Source organism: Labeo rohita, chromosome 10 (assembly GCF_022985175.1).
Source record: "Labeo rohita strain BAU-BD-2019 chromosome 10, IGBB_LRoh.1.0, whole genome shotgun sequence".
In the NCBI taxonomy this organism is placed as follows: Eukaryota; Metazoa; Chordata; class Actinopteri; order Cypriniformes; family Cyprinidae; genus Labeo; species Labeo rohita.
This window is the reverse complement of record NC_066878.1, coordinates 3,775,869-3,799,696: the sequence shown is the minus strand read 5'-3', so window position 1 is coordinate 3,799,696 and position 23,828 is coordinate 3,775,869. Positions and strand designations below refer to the sequence as shown.

At 35.6% G+C, this 23,828-nt stretch overlaps 4 protein-coding genes across 4 annotated transcripts in view; 3 read left to right on the top strand and 1 right to left on the bottom strand.

Annotated features, from left to right (window-relative positions):
- The window catches only part of gltpb (glycolipid transfer protein b), a 30,644-nt gene extending 7,585 nt beyond the window's left edge, over positions 1 to 23,059 (bottom strand). Inside the window, exons 1-5 of the mRNA XM_051120643.1 lie at positions 22,957 to 23,059; positions 21,708 to 21,766; positions 21,460 to 21,593; positions 20,434 to 20,584; positions 18,801 to 18,998 (exon numbers count right to left, since the gene is read on the bottom strand). Of these exons, the coding sequence (XP_050976600.1) occupies positions 18,816 to 18,998; positions 20,434 to 20,584; positions 21,460 to 21,593; positions 21,708 to 21,766; positions 22,957 to 23,059 (630 nt within the window). The 3' untranslated portion in view covers positions 18,801 to 18,815. The remainder of the gene's footprint in view (positions 1 to 18,800; positions 18,999 to 20,433; positions 20,585 to 21,459; positions 21,594 to 21,707; positions 21,767 to 22,956) is intronic.
- LOC127171773 (olfactory receptor 10A4-like) lies at positions 6,638 to 7,618 on the top strand. Its single transcript, XM_051120645.1, has one exon. The coding sequence runs from the start codon at positions 6,653 to 6,655 to the stop codon at positions 7,616 to 7,618; it is 966 nt and encodes a 321-aa protein (XP_050976602.1). The 5' UTR covers positions 6,638 to 6,652.
- On the top strand, positions 11,150 to 12,423 carry LOC127171768 (olfactory receptor 24-like). The gene is made up of 2 exons (XM_051120637.1): positions 11,150 to 11,236; positions 11,392 to 12,423. Exon 2 carries the CDS (start codon positions 11,461 to 11,463, stop codon positions 12,421 to 12,423), a length of 963 nt encoding a protein of 320 aa, XP_050976594.1. The 5' UTR covers positions 11,150 to 11,236; positions 11,392 to 11,460.
- Positions 15,768 to 16,733, top strand: LOC127171767 (olfactory receptor 24-like). Its single transcript, XM_051120636.1, has one exon. The coding sequence runs from the start codon at positions 15,768 to 15,770 to the stop codon at positions 16,731 to 16,733; it is 966 nt and encodes a 321-aa protein (XP_050976593.1).
- Positions 23,060 to 23,828: the final 769 nt, after the last annotated feature.

The window sequence follows — 23,828 nt, the reverse complement described above, 5'->3', positions numbered from 1 at the left end:
AAAACTTGATGATTCCATTGCATAAGTTTTCATACCCTTATCTGGGACAGTTGAAATTTAGCTCAGGAGCATTAATATTGCTTGTAATGGTACTACACTTCGAGTGAAGTTAACCTGTGGCAAATTCAATTGAATGGGTATGATTTGGAAAGGCACACACGTCCTAATAAAAGGTCTAACAGCTGAAAGTTCATATCAGAGCAAAAACCAAGCCCTGGGGTGAAAAAAACAGCCTTTAGAGTTCAGAAACAGGACATCTAGGAAAAAGTTCAAAAAAAAAATTCTGCTGTAGTCTTCGTTACACTTAATTGAAGAAGTTTGAAACAGTTTTTCTAGAGCTGACCTTTTGGACAAACTGAGCAAGTGATAGAGAAGGGCCTTAGTTAGTGAGTGGTGACCAAGAACTTGACGGCCATTCTGGTTAAGTTGTATGATCATACGTGGAGATAGGAGAAATCTACAGAAGGACAAACATGACTGCAACACTCCACCAATCTGGGCTTTTTAGTGGTGTGGCCAAACTCAATCCTCTAATCAGTGAAGACACATGAAAACTCATTTGGAATTTGCAACAAAGCACCTAAAGTACTCTCAGATTGTAAGAAACAGGATTCTCTGGTCTGAAACCTCAATTCCAAGCATCATGTTTGAAGAAAACAAGGCACTGCTCATCACCTGCACAGTAGCATCCCAACAGTAAAGTGTGCTGGTAGCAGCCTCATGCTGTGGAGCTGTTTTTCAGCAGCAGGGACTGAAGGACTCGTCAGAGTAAAAGGAAAGCTCAACACAGAAAAGTATAGAGATAGCCTAAAGCCAGGTTCACACTATGGGATTTTTAGCCCGATTTTGCCCTGATTTTCCCCTCCCGGGAATCTGAGCAAAAATCTTGTCGAGCACCTTGATCGGTCCCGATGTTAGGCACGGATTATCTGCTAATGTGAGACGTTCACAGATCAAATCTTGCACCTCCCGATCTGCTTTCACACAAATCGGGGCCGCCCTGAACATATCAAACATTTTTGATATTTTTTAAAAAAAAATTTAATTTTAATTCGGGGTGATCATGGCTATAATTACGTCAATACTTTCACCACAGCCAATGCGCGACCACAAAACAGCTGCTGTACGGTCCATAGTGGAGGAAACTGCTTCTTATGTTTTTGTAAACACTGTCTGTATATTATGTTGAAAACATACCACAACCGCATGGAGCAAGGAAAACTCTGGAGTGTAATCGTTTCAGTTTTCAACATACCGGGTGAGTGCATAAATCTGATTAGATCAAATTAGTTGCTGAAATGACAATCTGTTGCCTAAGGAAAACCTAGTCCAGAGCATTCAAAACCCCAGACAGGTTCACCTTCTAACAGGAAAATGACCCTAAGCACACAGCAAGTGTGCCTTATAGAGAACTGTGTGAATGTCCTTGAGTGGCCCAGCCACAGCCTGGGCTTGAACCCAATCAAATATTTTTGGAGAAACCTAAACATGTGCATCTGCCCCCATCCAAGGTGACAGAGCTTGAGAGGTGAACAAGTGAGGAGAAAAATGGCAGATAATTGCCAAATCCTGGTGTGCAAAGCTTGCCGCATCATACACAAAGACCTGAGGCTGTGAAGGTGATTCATGTAAGTACTGAGTTAAGAGAATTAATACTTATGCAATGTACTTATTTCAGTGTTTTATTTTTAATACATTTCCAAAATTGTGACAATTCTGTTTTTGCTTTGTCATTATGGTGTATGGAATGTAGATTGATGTGGGGGGAAAAGAAATTGAAAGCCATTTAAGATAACAAAACATGAAAAAAATGAGTATTTTCGCAAGGCACTGTTTCACGAGTTCACGCTTACATATAATTAGCCGGAGTATAGTAATGCATGTTTGGCGTGCTGTCCAGGGAAGGGCTCCGAGCTCGGGAATGGCCCGAACCCAGAGAACCCCCCCCCCTAGGTGTAGTGGGAACTCGGAGTGAGGAGATGGGGTGGTGGAGGGATGCTGATAAACCGTCAAAAGGATAGAGGTAAGTCAGCTGTATTTGAATGCATAGCGTTGATTGACTTGAGTGGACTCCTGTTGTGTTAATTAGGCTAGGTATCTGACGCGCTCCTCCCGAACCTTGTTAATAAAACATCATATCTTGTAAAAACTTGCACTCTTTCATTTGCAGCATTTAATTAATATTACAAAGAACACAAATTATAAAGAACACAGCAAATTTTCTTTCATTGTGCAACATCTTTGTATGAATTAAAAAATGACAATGAAACGATCATGTGAATACATTAGTTCATAAATTATTTAAGAATGGTTGGAGACAAACAATATAGTACTAGTGCTAAAAAGTAAATAGAATAGTCTAAATTCACTGTGAAAGCGCAGTGACCTTGGAAAAAGGAAGTGCCTCAGCCCACTGCAATTGTATTTTATAACACTGCAATCTACACTGTAAAAAATAAAAAACACAATTTGTTGAGTCAGCTTAAAAAAATGTGTTACCCTGCTGCCTAAAATAAGTTTAGTCAACTTGAAATGTTAAGTTGTACTAAGTAAGAACTTATATATTTGTGTTTGCTAAACCTAACAGATGGGTAAGTAACCCAGCTGCCTTAAAATTTAAGTTGATTCAACTCAAATATCTAAGTTGTCACTTAGTATAATTTAACATTTCAAGTTGAATAAACTTTTTTTTTTTTGAGTTGACTGAACTTAAAATTAAGGCAACAAATTATTAACAAATTATTTTAAGTTGACTCAACAAATTGTTTTTTACAGTGTAGTGGGTGTCAGTTGCCATTTTACTTTCGTCGATATACTGAATCAGGCCCATAAAATGTGAATGAGAAACATGAGAAATGTGCCCTTAAGCTCTTGACACCTTCATTCACTATATTACTACAGACTCAAATATACAAAAAAAAAAAAAAAAAAAAAGGTTCAGAAGTTTAAAGAGTACACAACCGACCACCAGAACAGAAGCAGCTCCTGAAGCAAAGCATGCAATAATTAAATTGAACCGTATCACATGAAGCTATATCATAGGATTTCAAAATAGTCAGAACACATTAGTCAACATTTGAAGTGGATCAAAAAAAGTTAATCAAAGTTGTCCTAAGACAAGAACGGGTATTCTTTTTGGTTTTAGGACAAATTTAATGAAAGGTTTTCATATTCCACTTCATATGCTAACTACTGTATAGCACAGAAGTGATATGGACTACTTCCATGTTGCTTTTATGAAACTTCTTTATATTTCATAAAATTCAATTCATGACAACAGTCTTCTTTTTATGTCAGCTTATATTGCCTTGTGTGCATTTTAAGGAAGCAAGCCATTAGCTGAACAACATAAAGGTGAGTAAATAGTGACAGAATAGTCATCTCTGGATGACTTAAACCTTTGACATCTATTTGTGATTGATTATTTGAACAGGCTTTCAGAAATCAAAACAAATCGATGAATTGATTATGTTAGGAAAACTGACATTTGGAAACAGTAACATGCCTGCATCAGTGGCTAACAGAAACTAGTTTCTTCAATATCAGTGTAACATTAACATATAATAATGCACACTGTTTCACACACTTATTTTTTTAAATAGTAAGCAGAACATGCTTCCAAATGCTGAGCCTTACACAAACACCACTGCTCTTTTTTAACCTGCATGTGGGTATTTTATTACACTTTATACATCACATTTTGCTCATTATTTATTTTCTATTAATTTATTATTTATTATTAACTGATTATGTCTAGTTCTTTTTTGTGAATTATTATTTTGGTCTATTACTTGTGTGGAATGTTGAAATGTGGATATGGATGTCGATGTGAATGCCACTTGCACAAACTGATTTCATATGCAATCATGAGGCAAAAGCAGATCCAAACAAAATATATGTTTGGAGGTTTTCACAGATATTGAAGGCTGAAGTCAGGTTGCTGTCTACTTGGAGCTTCTATAAAAGTAAAATCCAGGTGGCAGACGAGGAGGCTGAATATTCACATCTGATTTTCGTCATACATCGCTGCAGCCATCTTTTAATATTTCAATAACTTTTATAGTCGATAAACTCATCTCTCAAAGAAAATGATCATTGTTAATGATCAAATACATAACAAATTTAGGGTGACCTCATTTGACCTCTTAAATTCCAGATTCTACAAACTGAATAAATCTTCTTGTTAATGATCAGGGGCTTTGTCTCTCACTTTTTATTGTTATGTTTTTTTAATGTAAGTTCTGAGTGTATTATGATGTGTGTTTGACTTTGGGGAGATCAGTTTAGAGGATGAACACTGTTGTGTTTACATTGTGTCACTACTGAGGTCATTAACCCTAACCCTCATGTGATGAGAGCAGCCTGGGTTTAATTAGAGAGAAAAAAACATTCACACAGACTAGACCTGATCTGTATGTGTTTCAGCATTGCCTTAATGAGACAGACAAATTAGTCACTTTGTCAGTGTTGTCTTTATTTAGAGAGAATTAGGTTGAATCCAATAGCCTCTGGTCAGACCAAATCACTTATACAGTGGAAACTTTGACTGAAATGATGAATAAAGTCTTGATTGTGGTATCATATCTGATTAAAGAGACAATTCTGTCATCATTTATGCACTCTCTATTTGTTTCAAACCTATATGAGTTTCTTTCCTCTGTTAAAGGGGTCATCGGATGCAAACTTCACTTTTACATGTTGTTTGAACATTAATGTGTGTTGGTAGTGTATGTACAAATCTACCCTATAATGATAAAAATCCATGCAGTGGTTTTTAATTAATCTGTAAAAATAATATTCCCTTTTTCAAATCGAGCCGTTCTCAGATGCCTGTCGTTGTTGTGTCACATCAACGGAGGCCGCACCCATGATAGTTGATTGACATGAGCGTCTCACCTCAGTTCAGCTGTAACAGTCCGACCTCCATTATTTGATGCCGGAGCAGGGATGTAAGTTAAACAAGAATATCTCCGATTGAGCGATTGAGGTGTTGTGTTGCTGGATGTAATAATGAACATAGTGGTCGTCATTTACTCCCGACATCAAACATATGTTTGTTTGTGAAGGGAATGCGGCTCCTGATCTACATATATCCGTCTATGTTTGCGCAAATCATTCGTGATCCAGCTTCACTTACAGCAGAAGTGAGTATACAGGTTTTTTAATGAATCTTTGCGATCATCTTTCCTAATAATTGCTTGTTAGCGAGTTCAGCGGGTAAACGTGGCTAAACGCGGCTAAAGTAAACAGGCTCGTCACTCCACACAGAGAAGAGAGGGGCGGGGTGAGCAGAGCTCATTTACATTTAAAGCAATAAGCCCTTAGAATGGGATGATTTTTGAGTTCTTTTTGACAAGGTAAAAAGAGTGTTGTTTTACACAACCACTAAGAATTTTTAGCCAAAGTATATTATAGACTTTTCCTTAAGACCCTAAAGAATTATGTCAACTTGTGGAAAATGGGCATCTGATGACATTTTGGTAACCAAACAGTTGATAGTAGACATTGACTTCCATAGTATGGAAAAACATCTGTTATGTTGACATAAAGTGCACGTGACACAAATATTGTCACTAGAATAGTATGCGTGTACTGTACACGAACCACCAAATGTCATTATACAGCTCAAGCCAGTTCAATGTAAATTCAGTCCAGTTCAATAACTGTAAAGTTCATCAATTGTGCATACATACCATTTATACAGTGTATTTATGCACATACATGTACGTGTGAGTGTTATGACAAACTCCTGTAAATTACTCCAAAATAACACCAACAATAACTTAATATCTCCAAAAAGGAAGGGTTTTAGAACAGATGTCAATTCAACACCTGTGTAACTTGTGTTCACACTTCATTGAAGTGCAGTAATGTCATTGCAACTCATTCCCTTTTCTCACCTCTATCACTTATACATCTGGTATCTCCTAAAGCATGCAGGATTTGTCCTATATTTTATAATGTTTGTTCATTTTTGTGTGTATTATTTTATTTCATATTATAAAATGAATGATTTTCAAAGCATTTCCCTTTCAACTTGTGTGAAATTATAAAATTATATGATTCACACTTACATTATTATGAATGTTATTTAGTTCATAAGGCTGCCTTTGCTTTATCCTGCTGGGAGTTTTTATTGTTGTTACAAAAATGAACACAAAAATAAACAGACTAATTAGTGACACTTAAAGCAATTAGTTTCACAATCAATAATCACAATAATGAAGTTAAAAGCGCTAATGAATGTGTTTTCTCTCAAGACATTAGATACTAGATGACGGAGGTTCTTTCTTGTTTAATGACACCTCTGGAGGAAAAATTGGCCAATATATTGCCCAAAAATCTTCTCAAGTTCACATTCAGGATTCACAGTGATCCTGGACTGTGAAGCAGAGGCAAAACCGTGGTTTGTTATCCACAAACCTCTACAATTCTTTTTCCATGTATGTATTATCATAGCATTGCTATATGTTAAATGTTTATTTTCATTGTGATATTTCTGGTTGAATGAAGGCTCAAATGTCCTCAAATGTTATGAAGGTGATTTGTAAGGCACAGACTGTTTGTGACTGTTTCTCACAGGTATCGTGTTTCACGCCCACTAAAAGCGAAGCACGCTGCAAGGAAGCTTGGTCATAAAAAAAGACCGGCCATGAAGAACACCAGCAACTCCTTCATTCAGCCTGCAGGATTTTACATTGTTGCATTGAGTTCAATGTCTTACAGTAATATCTATGTCATGTTCCTCACGGTGCTTTATGTGATCACAATCATGTGCAATGTCTTTATGATCGCCATTATTTTCTATGACCACCGTCTGCATGTCCCAAAATTCATGGCCGTTGGTAATCTGGCTTTGGTTGATATTGTTCTCAGCACCTCTCTTGTGCCGGGCATGATAAAGACTTACATTGTTCTAGATAATTTTGTTCCGTTCAAACTATGCCTTGTGCAAATGTACACTTACTATACTTTTTTATCCCTTGAACCTTTTTCCTTATGTATTCTCTCTTATGACAGGTTCATTGCAATCTGTTTTCCTTTAAGACAGGAGTCTATAAACACAAACAGCAGAATGGTTTATATAATCGGTGCAGTTTGGTTATTTTGTATTGTTATAGTTTTCTATGCTGTTGCATCCATGCCAGCCCTGTCTTTTTGTGGCTCTCTTGAGGTCCACAGCTATTTTTGCGATTATGCACCTGTTTTAGTACTTGCTTGTAGCGATACAACACCCCAGTGGAAATATGCCACTACTTTAACTATACTCTTTACTGCTGGACCTTTGATTTTTATTTTCTTGACATACATGGGTATACTGAGCGCTGTATTCAGAATGAAAAATATTCAGAGCCGTTATAAGTCACTGGCCACGTGCACAGAACACCTCATAATAGTGGCCCTGTTCTTCATTCCTATTGTAACCATCTTTTGTTTAACATTTTTTGGAATTATTTGGAACCCAAACGTAGGTCTGGTGAGCTTGTCTTTGTCGTCCCTCCTCACACCCTGTGTGAATCCCATCCTCTACTCACTGAAAACTAAAGAGATCCGAAGCAGGATTTATTCTTTGTTAACCCAGAGACTGTCTGTTCATCCTGTGAAAAATTTGCATTAACGTACCACATAACTGTGGCTCAAGTATAAGGTGCTGAGATTATTTATAATGTTATCTTGGAGGCTTTCTGTAATGCTTCTGTGTCTGTATTATACTCTGTTCATGTTATTGAACAATAAAATATTTAGTTCTGCAGTTATCTTGTAAAAACTAACACTCTTTAATGTACACCATTTAATTATATAGAACATAAATTCTAAAGAATGCAGCATGTTTTCTTTCATTGTGGAACATCTCTGTATGAACTAAAAAATGACAATGAAATGACCATGTATGCATGTGAATACATATATTAGTTCAGAAATTATGGTTGGAGACAAACAATATAATGAGTGTGATGAAAGAACAAATGTACACATCTGAGAAAAAGCTCCCTCCACATTAGGCCACTTAACACCCCACATAAAACCAATTCTATTTTATTATTAACTAAAAAGACTAAATTCACTATAAAACTGCAGTGGCCTTGGAAAATCGAAGCACTTCAGCCCATATTGCAATTGTATTTTATAACACTGAAAGCTGTAATTACACTTTTTACTTACGTCGATGAATGGATTCGAACCCTTAACAATGTAGTACATTTCCTGCCCGTGCTATGAAATGTTCCCGGCTAGACAAGTTATGAAACCTTAAGCTCTTGACATCTTCATTAACTGTATTTATTATTATTGTATTGTTTTGGGGTATTTATTTATTTATTTTTTACTAATGATTTAAATATTTTCCTCCTGTCCTTCTTATGCATGCAATCATTAACTGAATTTCATCAAATGAAGCTATATTATAGACTAGAATATAGTCATATGGACTATGTTGCCTTTATGGAACTTATTCATACTTCATGACATTAAATTCATGACAACAATCTTGTTTTTAAGTCCGTTTACATTGCCTTGTGTGCAGTTGAAGAAAGAAAGCCATTAACCATGGGGTTAAAACAACATAAAGGTGAGTAAATAGTGACAGAATATAAATTTTTGGATGACCTAAACCTTTACTATCTACTTTGTGATTGATTATTTGACCTTGCTTTCAGAAATTAAGATGTTAGTAAATTTATAAACAATCAATGCACTGATTATGTTAGGAAAACTGATAGGAAACAGTAGCAGCCATATAACTAGCTAGTGGATAGTACTTTCACTGTGCATCAGTGGCTAATATAAACTAGGTTTGTCAATAACAGTGTAACATTAAATGTAGAATAATACACACTTTCAATACTTTCATACGCAATCATGAGGCAAAAGCAGATCCAAACAAAAAATATTTGAAGGTTTTCACAGATATTAAAGGCTGTTGTCAGTTTGCTGTCTACTTGGAGCTTTTATAAAAGCAAAATCCAGGTGGCAGACAATGATGCAGCTGACATCAGATTTTAATCTCGCCATACATCACTGCAGCCATCTCTCAATATTTTAATAATCTCTATCTCCACCAAATTTAGGGTGACCCCAGTTGACCTCTTAAATTCCAGATCCTACAAACTACATAATCTGGTTAATGACCTGGGGCTTTGTCTCTCTCTTTCTTTTTTTAATGCAGAAAAATGAGGATGAACATTGTTGTGTTTACGTTGCGTCTCCTCTAAGGTCATTAACCCTGACCCACATGAGATGAGAGCAACCAGGGGTTAATTAAAGCAGAAATCATTCACACAGACTAGACCTTGCTGTTTGTTTCAGCATTGTCTTAATGAGACAGACAAATTAGTAACTTTGTCAATGTTGTCTTTATTTAGAAAGAATTAGGGTGTTTGGGGAGTCATTAGGTTGTTTATGAGTGTGGTTTTCCCTTAGGATTGTAATTTCTTTATACAGTGTGTACACAGTTGGTGTCAATAAGGAAATGGCTGTTTTGTTCTCAATTTTACATTTCGACGTCCAAAAAATGGTCATTCTGTTAATGGTTTGTTTGACCAACGGCAGATTGGAAACATTAACTCATCTGGAGAAGCTGTGTCAACTCAAAACATCTTGAATTACACCTGTTTATTACACCTGTATATTAATTCAATTTAAACCACTCAGAAATTACAGGACCAGCTTGACATCTTTAAAGGTAATTATTGAAAGCCAAAAGCAATACGTTTCAGGACGTTGAAATTATGCTGTTCAACTTGTAGTCAAACGTTATCAAAGTGCAGTCATTCGGTCTCTTGTTTTCTTAGTCTTTATCACATTCATGTCTGGTATCTCCTGAAGTATGCAGGATTGTCCTATATCTTAATGATGTTTGATAACAAAGTTTGGGAGGAGCATGATCAGATAATCAACTAATTTGGCACAGGTGCAACTCGTCTAGCTAGCACAAGTCATAAATAAGCACACAGCCGACTTACCTACGTCATTCGACTGTTTTTTCGGCATCCCCCCTCCACCCCAACTCCTCACTCTTAATCTTTCCTCATCCTATACTTGGGATGGGGGGAGTTCTCTGGGTTCGGGCCATATTCCAGGCTCGGAGCCCTCCCCCTGGACAGCACGCCAAAATATGCTTACTGTTTACTCAACCAGATTAGATGTGAGGGTGAACTCGTGAATAGAAGTTATTTATGTATACTGTTACATATGCAATTCCAAATTTTTTTTTTTTTTTTTTTTTCTCAGAGGCAGGTACTGGTGATGGATGGAAAGATGAACACAGCAGAATGCAGAGATATTCCTAATGAAAACCTGCTCTAGAGCACTCAGGATCTCAGACTATAGGCCGGATGTTCAGCTTCCAACAGGACAATGTCCCATAGCCAAGACACTTTTAAGAGTGGCTTTGGGAACCATTCTGTCAACATTCTTGAGCTAGACCGCAGACCTGAACCCGATCAAACATCTCTGGAGACAAAATGAAATAGCAAAAAATATTATTATTATTATCTGAATACTTTTGCAGGTCAGATATTTCAATGTTTTTAAAATAAGTCTCTTGTAGAGTTAGGATACTGGGAATCAGGACTTGGACTCTGACTACAATAGTGAATGAACTTGGATTCAGACTCAGACATTTTGGATGCAGAAATTTTTTAAAATACAGACAAATCTATGCCATGTGTAATATAAAATGTAAGTACTCTAGGACTCGACTCGGATTCAACATTAGTCACCATGGCTGCATTTATTTGATCAAAATGCTGTAACATTGTGAAATATTATTACAACTTTAACATTATTTCAAATGTTTTCTATTTTAATACTTAAAAAGTGTTTTTGCTTTCATTCAAAATGGGCATTTTCAAAATGATATAATAAATGATCTGTGGGGTATTTACAGCTGAAACTTTACATACACATTCTAGGGGCATCTGAGACTTATATTACATCTTGTAAAAAGGGCATAATAGGTCCCCTTTAGGGCAATTAGTTACACCATCATTAATCTCACATTAATGATTTAAAAAAAGCACTAATGAATGTATTTTCTCTCAAGACATTAGATATTAGATACCCTTGGTTTTTTCCTGTTTAATGACACCTCTGGAGGAAAAACTGGCCAATATATTGTCCAAAATGTTGAGTTCACATTCAGGATTCACAGTGATCCTGGACTGCGAAGCAGAGGCAGAAACTGCAGGGAGAACAACAGCGTCTGCCTTATCCACAAACTACAGCCTCATCACATGTATGTATACGATTTAGACAATCCTTGTATCATGTCAAGTGTAGACTTTCATTGTTATATTTCTAGTTAAATGTCATAACGGCTTATGTCCTCAAATAACACAGATGTTAAAGGTGATTTATCAAGCGCAGACTGTCTGTGACTGTTTCTCACAGGTATCTGGATTCTCAACCACTAAAAGCGAAGCACGCTGCAAGGAAGCTGGGTTGTAAAAAAGGACAGACATGCAAAACGCCAACAACTCCATTGTTCAGCCTGCAGGATTTTACATTGTTGCACTGAGTTCAATGTCTTACAGTAATATCTATGTCATGTTCCTCACAGTGCTTTATGTGATCACAGTCATATGCAATGTGTTTCTGATCACCATTATTTTCTATGATCACCGTCTGCATGTCCCAAAGTTCATGGCTGTTGGTAATCTAGCTGTGGTTGATCTTGTTCTCAGCACCTCTCTTGTGCCGGGCATGATAAAGACTTACATTGTTCTAGACAATTTTGTGCCATTCAAACTGTGCATTGTACAAATGTACACTTACTATACTTTTTTATCCCTAGAATCACTTTGCTTATGTATTCTCTCTTATGACAGGTTCATTGCGATCTGTTTCCCTTTAAGACAGGAGTCTATAAACACAAACACCAGAATGGCTTATATAATTGGTGCAGTTTGGTTCTTTGTTTGTACTGTGGTACTCTACAGCACATCCGTCTCAACCCTGACATTTTGTGGCTCTCTCAAGGTCAACAGCTATTTTTGTGATTATGCTCCTGTTTTAAGACTTGCTTGTAGCGATGTGACATCCCAGTGGAATTTTGCCACTGCTTTGACTGTACTCTTTAATGCTGTACCTTTAACTTTTATTTTGTTGACCTATGTGGGTATACTGACTGCTGTATTCAAAATGAAAAATAATCAGAGTCGTTATAAGGCGCTGGCCACGTGCACAGAACACCTCATAATAGTGGCTCTATTCTTCATTCCAATTTTTATTATCTTCAATCTTGGATTTTTTGGAATTATTATAAACTCAAATGTAAGAACAGTGTGCTTGTCTTTGTCGTCCCTCCTCACACCCTGTGTGAATCCCATCCTCTACTCACTGAAAACTAAAGAGATTCAAAAAAGGATTTACTCTTTGTTAACCCAGAGACTGTCTGTTCATCCTGTGAAAAATTTGCATTAATGTGGAACCTAATTGTGGCTCAAGTGTAAATTGCTGAGATTATTTATACTGTTATCTCAGAGGTTTTCTGTAATGCTTCTGTGATGGTATTATTTTGTGTTCATATTTTTTTTTTCGAATAAAATGTCCAGTTTGCTCTGCATTTGCTCTGCAGTTATCTTGTAAAAACAAAGCATTCTGTGTTCACAAAATGTTCACACCTAGGAAAAAGATTATCACCACACATATAAAACCAATTCAGTTTTTTTAATAGTTGCTCTATTTAGATTTTTTTTCTTTGCATCCACAATATATTTTATGAAAATGTAAAAAGGCTAAATTCACTATAAAAGCACAGAGGCCTTTTTGAAAATTGAAGCGCTTCAGCCCATTGCAATTGCCTTTTATAACACTGTAATCTAGTGGGTGATAGTTGTAAGTACACTTGCTTTTTTACTTGCATCGATGAATGGATTCGAACCTATAAAAATGTAGTACATTAACTGTCCGTGCTATGAAATGTGCCTGGCTTGACAAGTTATGAAACCTTAAGCTCTTGACACCTTCATTAACTACAAAAGCCAGTTTATTAAAATACCACACGTGGTAGTACTGCTACAGACTCAAGCTTCATACTCTCATAAAAAAAAAAGGTACAAAAGCTGTCACTGTGAGTGTACCAATACTTAAATGTACCTTTAAGGTACTCTTTTATGCCTGCATTTGGGTATTTTTATTTAGTTAGTAATACAGACTGAAACATTAACTCATCTGGAGAAGCTGTATCAACTCCTTGAATTAAAACACCTTGAATTAAGGCATCTGGTGAATCCAATAGCTTCTGGGCAGCCGAAATCACTTACAAAAGCTTTGATTAAAATGTGTGAAGCCCTGACTGTGTTAGTGAAAGTAAATTATACATTTTCTTAAGCATCAGGCGTCTCATATTAATTTAAACTACTCAGAAAATTACATTTAAAGATATCTTTAAATGTAATAACTGAAGGAAAAAAAGCAATATGTTTCAGGATTGATGTTGAAATGATTCTGTTAAACTTGTATTCAAACTTCACTGAAGTGTAGTAATGCAGTCTCTTTTTTCTGTCTTCCTCTATAACACTCATGTGTGGTATTGTCTGAATCATGCAGGATTGTCCTGCATTTTATAGAATTTTACAGTTAAATATGTAGTGTTGGGGAAAGTTACTTTTAAAAGTAATGCATTACAAGTTTGCGTTACTCCATAAAAAAGTAACTAATTACGTTACTACTTTTTATGGAATGTAATGCGTTACGTTACTTTCGCTTTACTTTTTAAGTCTGGGCAGGGCTTGCTTCTTTGTTTTTAATATAAAACAATTTTAATGTAAAACCCTTTTACACCAAAAGTGAAATGAATTCATCTCAGGCTGAAAGGAAAGTACATTTATGCAGGAGATCAGTCTTCAGCTATAAAAAAAATTAAGCACAAATGTTTATCTAAAGTACTTTTTGCTTATTAGTATGGTTGAACTGCATCATCGAAGATCAGCAGCAAAGACACCTGTAACAAAATGGGATTAAATACATAAAAGATATTTGGTTTAATTAACATATTTAATTATTGCAGGTTTGCGTCATATTCTGAGTTTGCATTTCACTGTTTTTATTGATTTTGAGGAATACTGAATCTGTTTTTTGTTAGTGAGATGAATTAATGCATGTTCACATTTGTGACCCTGGACCACAAAACCAGTCATAACGGTCAATTTTTCGAAATTGAGATTTATACATCATCTTAAAGCTGAATAAATAAGCTTGCATGTATTTAATGTGATAGAACAATATTTGGCTGAAATACAACTATTTGAAATCTGTAATCTGAGGGTGCAAAAAAATCTAAATATTGAGAAAATCACCTTTAAAGTTGTCCAAATTAAGTTCTTCGCAATGCATATTACTAATCAACAATTAAGTTTTGATATATTTACAGCAGGAAGTTTACAAAATATTTTCATGGAACATGATCTTTACTTAATTTCCAAATGATTTTTGGCATAAAAGAAAAATCTATAATTTTGACCCATACAATGTATTTTTGGCTAGTGCTACAAATATAACCCAGTGACTTAAGACTGGTTTTGTGGTCCAGGGTCACATTTAGTCTAGAATACAGTAACATCATGTTTACTCCCAATTTCCAGACAGGAGACTTGTCAATCAATAAATGGAGAAAAAAGTAACTGGCGTTACTTATTTGAAAAAGTAACTCAGATATTTTCTTAGAAATCTAAAAGTAATGCGTTACTTTACTAGTTACTTGAAAAAAGTAATATTATTACGTAACTTGCGTTACTTGTAATGCGTTACCCCCAACACTGTAAATATGTATACTGTTATATATGCAAAGCCATCCCAACAGTAAAGTGCAGTGATAGGCTTTTTTTTTTCTCCAGAGGCAGGCACTGGTCATGGAGGGAAAGATGAACACAGCAAAATACAGATGAAAACCTAATGAAAACCTGGTCTAAAGTGCTCAAAATCTCAAATTAGGCCAAATGTTCTGCTTCTAATACGACAATGTCCCTAAAGACACAGCTAAGGCACTTTAGGAGTGGATTTGAGAATGACTGTCCACCGACAGTCAGCATCTAACCTGACAAAGAATCTTCTGAGATGAATGACAAACAATCCATAAATCCAGGTGTGCAGAGCTTGTCGCATCATATCCAAAAACACCTCAGGCTGTAATCGTTCCCAGAGGTGATTCAGTACTGAATACTTATGCAATGTGACAATTTATTTCTTTATTTTATATCATAAAATAAACCAGTGGGTTGATTTTAAAGCTTTTCTCATAATGCCACTTTGCATTATCCCGCTAGGAGTTTTTGTTGTTACAAAAATGAACATAACAATACACAGATTAATTAGTGCGACTTAAGGCAGTTAGGTACACCATCATTAATTTCATATTAAGTTAAAAAGTGCTAATGAATGTCTTTTCTCTAAAGACTTTTTAGATACAGAGCTTCTTTTCTGTTTAATGACACCTCTAGAGGAACAATTGATCAATATATTGTCCAAAATGTTCTCACATTCAGGATTCACAGTGATCCCGGACTGTGAAGCAGAGGCAGAAACTGCAGGGAAGACAACAGCGTCTGCATTATCCACAAACTACAGCATCATTGTAAGTATACAATTAAGACAATCACTGTAACACGTCAAGTGTAAATTTTCATTATATTTCTGGTTGAATGTCAAAGGCTTATGTCCTTAAATGTTATGAAGGTGATATGTAAGGCACAGACTATTTGTGACGGTTTCTCACAGGTATCGTGTTTCTCGCCCACCGAAAGCAAGGTTGTAAAAAAAGGACGGCCATGCAAAATGCCAGCAAGTCCATAATTCAGCCTGCAGGATTTTACATTGTTGCATTGAGTTCAATGTCTTACAGTAATATCTATGTCATGTTCCTCACAGGGCTTTATGTGATCACAATCATGTGCAATATCTTTCTGATCACCATCATTTTCTATGACCACCGTCTGCATGTCCCAAAGTTCATGGCCGTTGGTAATCTGGCTTTGGTTGATATTGTTCTCAGCACCTCTCTTGTGCCAGGCATGGTCAAGACTTACATTGTTCTAGATAATTTTGTGTCATTCAATCTGTGCATTGTGCAAATGTACACTTACTATACTTTTTTAACCCTCGAACCATTTTCCTTATGTATTCTCTCTTATGACAGGTTCATTGCAATCTGTTTGCCTTTAAGACAGGAGTCTATAAACACAAACACCAGAATGGCTTATATAATCAGCACAGTTTGGATCTTTGTTTGTACTATAGTACTCTATGGCTATGTAACCATCCCAGCCATCTCATTTTGTGGCTCTCTTAAGGTCAACAGCTATTTTTGCGATAAAGCTCCTGTTTTAAGACTTGCTTGTAACGATGTGACATCCCTTTGGAACTTTTCCACTGTTTTAGCTATGCTCTTTAATGTTGGACCTTTCATTTTTATTTTCTTGACCTACGTGGGTATACTGAGCGCTGTATTCAGAATGAAAAATAATCAGAGTCGTTATAAGGCGCTGGCCACGTGCACAGAGCATCTCATAATAGTGGCCTTATTCTTCATTCCAATTTTTGTTATCTTCAGTCTTGGTTTTTTTGGAATTATTATAAACTCAAATGTAAGAACAGTGTGTTTGTCTTTGTCGTCCCTCCTCACACCCTGTGTGAATCCCATCCTCTACTCACTGAAAACTAAAGAGATTCGAAGCAGGATTTATTCTTTGTTAACCAAGAGACTGTCTGTTCATCCTCTAAAAAGTATGCATTAATGTACAACATAACTGTGGTTTAAATGTAAAGTGCTGAGATTTATTTATAATGTTATCTTGGGGGCTTTATGTAATGCTTGTGTTAGTTCATGTTAGCTTCTCAATAAAATATATAGTTCTACATATGCTTTGCAGTTATCTTGTAAAAACTAACAATATTCAATTTGCACCATTTAATTATATAGAACACACAATTCTAAAGAATGCAGTATGTTTTCTTTCATTGTGGAACATCTCTGTATGAACTAAAAAGTGACAATGAAATGATCGTGTATGCATGTGAATACATATATTAGTTCAGAAATTATGGTTGGAGACAATATTTACAGTGAGTGTAATAAAAGAAATGTACACACCTGGGACAAACTGCCTCCACATCAGGCTATTTAACACCACAAATAAGACCAATTCTATTTTTTTTTTTTTTTTTTTTTTTTTTTTTTTTAATAATAGATGCACTATTAGAATTTCTTTCTTTGTATCCACAATCTTTTTGAAAATCTAAAAACACTAAATTCACTTTAAAAATGCAGTGGCCTTGGAAAATTGAAGTGCTTCAGCCCATTGCAATCATCTTTCATAACACTGAAGTCTAGTGGGTGAAAGTTGTAATTACACTTGCCTTTTTTTAAGCCAGGGGTCTCCAACCTTTTTTCATTTGAGAGCTACTTTTTAAAAATGAAAGTGGCTGAGAGCTACCTATGTTATACAATACTTAAATTTCTTAAATAGGCCTAGTATATAATTCCAAACTGTTATTCATAATATAACATGGTATAATACATGTTAAAATGTGCTGGAAATGTTCAAAAAAGTACTGATACACACACTTAAATCATTTCATTTGAAAACCAAGAAAAGCAGCACTATGCACAAAAAAAAAACATTAAAACATTAAACTAACAAAAAATGAACATCTTATCTACTGACATAACATGTGTGTATATACGTATATATGTGTGTGTGTGTATATATATATATATATATATATATACACACACACACACACACACACATATATATATATATATATATATATATATACACATATACATATATATGTATATATGTGGAGGCAGATGTTAAAAATGTACCATTAAACAAATTAGAAAACATATTAGAATGGAGAACGCTTGCTTTGATATGAACTGCCATATCTGCTGTCATGACCGGAGTGGAGAACGGATCTAAAATGCAATTTTAGGCTTTCATAAGCCTTTCATATTTATTCTATTTTAAGAATAAATTTGAATAAATTAAGTATGCATTCAAATAATTAGACATGCTAAAACAGAGAATTTGATAACAATAAAACAAATGGTGAGAAAAAAAAGAAACATTTCATAGGGCCCTAAACATGTCATTTTTGTTAAACCTTCACTAAACTCATGTGAAATTACGTTTCATGATTTTAATTAATCAGACATGCTCTTTGATTAATAAAATTTAATTTAACCATTAAGAAGGAGCTGAGAAAAATTAAAACGGGAATACAGCGACATACAGCGCAACTGCACTCATATGTACTCATATTTATTTTTGAAGAGAACCCTTTCCTCTGTCGTTCTACTGTAAAGACATTAATTTACTTTTCCTTCAGCCTGAGGCTTATTTATTTCACTTTTTGGTGTGATAGGGCTTTTACAGTTGCTAAAAATATAACTTTTTATATTAACAACAAACAAGCAAGCCCTGCACATATCTAAAAAGTAATACGAAAGTAAGGCAAAAGTGTCATAACGCATTACTTTCGGTAAAAAGTAACTAATGCAATTAGTTACTTTTTTAGGGAGTAACGCAACACATTACTTTTAAAAGTAACTTTCCCCAGCACAAACTTGTTGAACAATGGAGATAAAGCACCATCACTTCAACAAACAGCACATCCTCATCAACACTAAACACTAGAAAATGAATGCTGCGTTCATATAAGCATAAACAACTACTGTCATACAACAACAAAGGCAAAAGCTCTTAATCATCAATGAGTCTGTGACCCCACAATTCTAAAGCCCTCATACTGTATATGAAAACTGTGCAGCATTAAAGACAGCTTCAGAAACTGACCTTTTGAAGGATGTTTCAAACTAAGTAGTCCAGTTCAGCATTCATTGCAGAATACATTTCATAAATGGCATCTACAGTTGCAGTGAAGTTTATCAAGAACTGACGAATTTTTGCTAAGCAATCCTCCTCTGCAACTTCTTGATCCTTGGATAAAGCTTTTAGAAAATCTGACCGGCATGGTGCAGCAAATAACGCAGCCTACAGCAGAACCAAACAAAATGCTGGGTAAGCAATCACTGTCTTTAAAAAAAAAAAAGCCATACTTTATTGCATACCACTAGCTAATGACTTTTCACAGAGTGGCTCAATGTATTAAAGGGGTCCTATTATGCTCTTTTTCAAAGTGTTGATTTTGCTTTGGGGGTGTACTAGAACATGCTCTCATGCTTGGTGGTTCGAAAAACACATTATTTTTTACATAATTTACATTATTACAATACCTTTCTCCCAGCCTGGCACAAATAGCTAGATTAGTTCCGGGTTTAATGAAGGCCAGCCTTCCGAAAAAAGGAAATGTGTTATGATTGGTTAGCTGTCCCAGTGCGTTGCGATTGGCGAACAGCTTAGACAGTGTTTCAGTACTGCCACGCCCCTTGTCAAAACAGTTAGCGCAAGCTAGATTAATAGTGAATCTTATGTTTTAAATATGGATATTTTTCTTACAAAAACACATCGATTTACTACAAGAGACCCCCGGGAGCTGTGTGAGGGACTTTTTATTATGGATGGATGCACTTTATTAGACTCCGATTGCATTCGTCTGAAAGAAGGAAGTCATATACACCTAGGATGCATGGAGTAAATACGCTACAGTAGTGCTGAGTCCCATCCTCAGCCTGCGAGATTGCCAATACATGATATTATCGTGCTAATTTATTTAATTATTTTACATACTTAGTTTTATTGCCCAAAACCAGCTCCAGCATAAGGGTAAAAGCAACCTAACATTATCAAAAAAACATCACTGATCAGCCTAGCCTATTCTAGTGCAACGTTATGTATTTTGAAAAACATCTGCGTTATAAGTGAAGCTATCTACACTGTATGATGAATAAATCTCTTACCACACACTGCACACGATGCGTTATGGCTCCGACGCGGCAACCGGAGTAGATTGCGGCATCGGTATGTGTTTCGACCCCCTGTACTGTACACGTCTGTGACGCGTTGCTGCTCTGAAGCGGCCACTCTAGTCAATGATTGTGTGGCTCGTTGAAGCGGCTCTCCGTGCTGCATCGTTAATCCCCCACCTTGTCCCTACACACTCCCCAACAATTCGAACTTCCATGGGTGGGATTTAATTTAATGATATTCTAATGGACCGCGTTGTGACATCACTGCATGTGGAAAATAAACGCAGTAGTCCAAAGGAGCCGTTTCGCTGAAGTCCTTGGAAAGACATTTTTAAAAACGAAATATCTCCCTTTGGAGTGGACTTTGAGATTTGTAACTTTGCAGATCTTTTTTATGCCCAAAGATACACACCACACATGGACTAAAATTCAAAAAGTGAAAAAGCCTAATAGCACCCCTTTAACAACATCATTTCCTACAAGACTTGTCCAGGCGTCATAACATGCTAAAACAAATCAACATGCACATATTGCCCACAAAAGCAACAGAAAACACTCACCTTGAAAACCTTCTGGACTATCCAGCCGTGGTACCTCTTAAGGGCTTGGTCATAGGCTTTGGTGATATTGATGCGAATAAGATTGGGATTGTTCTCATCTCTTTCTCCATCCGCTAGACTTTGCAGTAAAATCTGAATGAACCGCAGGCCTCTGAGGAGAAGACCGGTAAACTGTTTAAACAGGTGAAAATTAGTGTGCACAATATGTTTCGATTAGAACTTTTCAATTAACGGTTAACTTACAATATCAGGATCTAAATTCACACACCCAAGACATCTTGGTTCAAATCTGCGTTCGCACCGTTGTTTGAGCTCATTTGCATCTCTTCCGGGACAACTATTGAACAGGTGGGCTGCTTTTTTTTAGGCATAGCCCTTAATGCTGTCGCTACATTTTAACGCAAACAATCCCGCACGTAACACGGGTAAGGCGACGCGACGCGACGCAACCAGTGTATCACTGATTGTAACAGATTCTAATTGGTTTTGACGCGACGCGCCCCTGAATATTTACATGCGTACTACTTTTCTTGATTGCATTTTATAAATAAACTTAAGTAAACATTTTGTCAGCACATCTACGTAATTGCATTTTGTTTAGCAATGTAAAATTCAGGAATAAACCTGAAATAAACCTTTTCATGATTTCAACACTTAAAAATAAAGGTTCCAAAATGGTGATTTTGCAGTGATGCCATATAGAAGAAACATTTTTGGTTCCCCAGAGAACCTTTCAGTGAGTAGTTCTTAAAATAACCATTTTGAAGAACATCTGAAAAATCTAAAGAACCTTTTCTGCATTCGAAAGGTTCCATGGATGCTCGAGGTTCTTCATGGAACTATCAATGCCAATAAAGAACCTTTATTTTTAAGAATTCTCAATTATGTAGAATCATGCAGTTCTAGTTTCTATTTATGTTATTTGTTTTTTATATTATTTTAAAGATATCAATAAAAATGAGATTTTTTTGCTGTTATATTTTGGACAAAAGATGTGAAGAAAGTGTGACTAGGTGAACACATTACCTCTTTAACCACATAAGCGCCAGTGTGGCTCCAACTTTAGGCCACTCTGAGCCATAGGTGCTTTTCTCGATTAACAGAATCTGCTGAAGAGTCTCATACTTCACTGGATCTGAGTCATAGACAGCTTTAATTTTCTTGTAAGAAATTGGGAGGAATTCAGAAAACGCTTAAATACATTTTCAAAGGAATATGATAGAAACAATCCTTAAAAAAACACGAATAATGCATAACTTAGTTCTCTGACTTACTGTGATGTTTCCATTTATGTCAGCCTTAATCGGTGCAAAAACCTTGGAACCAAGGCAATCTGAAAAATAATTTCATGAAACACTTTTTTATATATATTACCCGCTATTATAGAGGGCATGGAGTGTTACCTATAAAATACAGTCAAATTAAATACATATTGAGAAAAAAATAGGTCTTGTAATTTTTTTAATTTTTGTTTTTAGTAAATGTAGTCAAGAGCAGCTATTCTGAAGTGCTATAAGAAACATTTAATGTAAACTGTTCACCCAGTTACACTAAAATTATATGAAACTACCAATACTATACTAAAACTAGACAAGCCTAAAATAAAATACTTGGAAATACATAAAACATTAAATAACAGCAATTATCTACAGCATCATTTTAGGCCAACATTTCAAATATGTGACCCTGGACCACAAAACCAGTCTTAAGTCGCTGGGGTATATTTGTAGCAATAGCCAAAAATACATTGTATGGGTCAAAATTATTGATTTTTCTTTTATGCTAAAAATCATTAGGATATTAAGTAAAGATCATGTTCCGTGAAGATATTTTGTAAAATTCCTACTGTAATTATTTCAAAATGTAATTTTTTTATTAATAATAAGCATTGTTAAGAACTTAATTTGGACAACTTTAAAGACGATTTTCTCAGTATTTAATTTTTTTTGCAACCTCAGATTCCATATTTTCACATAGTTGTATTTAGGCAAAATATTGCCCTATCCTAACAAACCATACATCAATGGAAAGCTTATTTATTCTGCTTTCAGATAATTTATAAATCTCAATTTTGAAAAATTGACCCTTATGACTGGTCTTGTGGTCCAAGGTCACATATGTGGGACATTTTGCCCAGGTTAATTTCTGACCCTGAAACACAGAGTGATAACAGCGCAATGGTCATTTGGCGCCACCGAGTGGTTAAAGGGGGTATTGAAAACCATCCGCTAACTCCCGCTGCGGGAAAAGAAGGGCATCCAGAAACGTCCACTCAATATTTAATGTCCTCCTTGTTGTTTATTACACAGGTTTGGACACTTCAGACATCAAGAATTCCAATAAAAATATAAAATGTGAAAAAACTGCTGTATTAAACGCTTTTACTGCTGCTTCCAATCCTTTGTTTGTGTTTAAAATAAACTTCTATATGTATAGGCTTTAATCAGGCCTTAAAATAGCTAAAATATACATAGTTATTGTAACTTCCGATAATGAAATCACATGTAAAAGTTGACGACTCACCGAAAAAAGGTGGCAGATAAGAAACTGACTCCAGAAATGTTTTCGTGTCGATCTCGTTGGTGTCAGACAGCGGCGCAAACTGCTGCTCCAGCAAAAGTGCCATCGCAAATCATTTAAATAAAATGGAAATGTTTTAAAATAGTGTTTGGTTGGTTTCTACTTTAAATTCTTCCGTGGTATCGTGGAAAAAATGTTCAAATGGTGTGAAGAGCCACTGACAAAGTGACTGACTGAAGGAAATAAGACCGATATGAGTTCAGTGAGGCCACGTAAATAAATCATGCCAGCATTTTAAATACCCTTCCTGGAAATCTTTAGAATTTGAAACACTTATATATAAATATACACTGCAGTTTGATTAAGATTAATTGGAAGGCACGGTGAAAAAACCTAATGATGATTTTACTTAAAACCTTACAGTTATTGACATTTAACACTTATTCTGACAGATCAGCATAAGTTTGGATGTGTAACTACAGTATGTGGAGAAAAAAAAAGTATAATTATTTAATGCAAAATACAATGGACATGCATTACAGTTTTTTCACATTTGCTAAAACACTAAACTCCATTCTCTAAACTAAATTCTCAATAGCCTAAATCAATTTGTCAAATAATTCACTCTTTCTGTAAAACCTTAAACAGGATTGGGCAGTTTAGATATTGTTTGCAGATCTCATGCACTCTTTGTGCAAAACACATTGTCACTCACTAAGACACAGTTTGCTCTGTGATGAACTTGTGATGCAAAACCCTAAACACAAGAAAGCAAAAGTTAAGCACAACTGCAACACAGCTGTCATTGTTTACACACAATAATTCAAAATGCATCACACTTGTTTTGAAATATTTAAATTTCAAAACAAGTTCAA

Bases quoted from the DNA above. Each gene is read 5' to 3' on its own strand.
- LOC127171767 (XM_051120636.1), top strand. From the start codon at position 15,768: ATGCAAAATGCCAGCAAGTCCATAATTCAGCCTGCAGGATTTTACATT.
- LOC127171768 (XM_051120637.1), top strand. From the start codon at position 11,461: ATGCAAAACGCCAACAACTCCATTGTTCAGCCTGCAGGATTTTACATT.
- LOC127171773 (XM_051120645.1), top strand. From the start codon at position 6,653: ATGAAGAACACCAGCAACTCCTTCATTCAGCCTGCAGGATTTTACATT.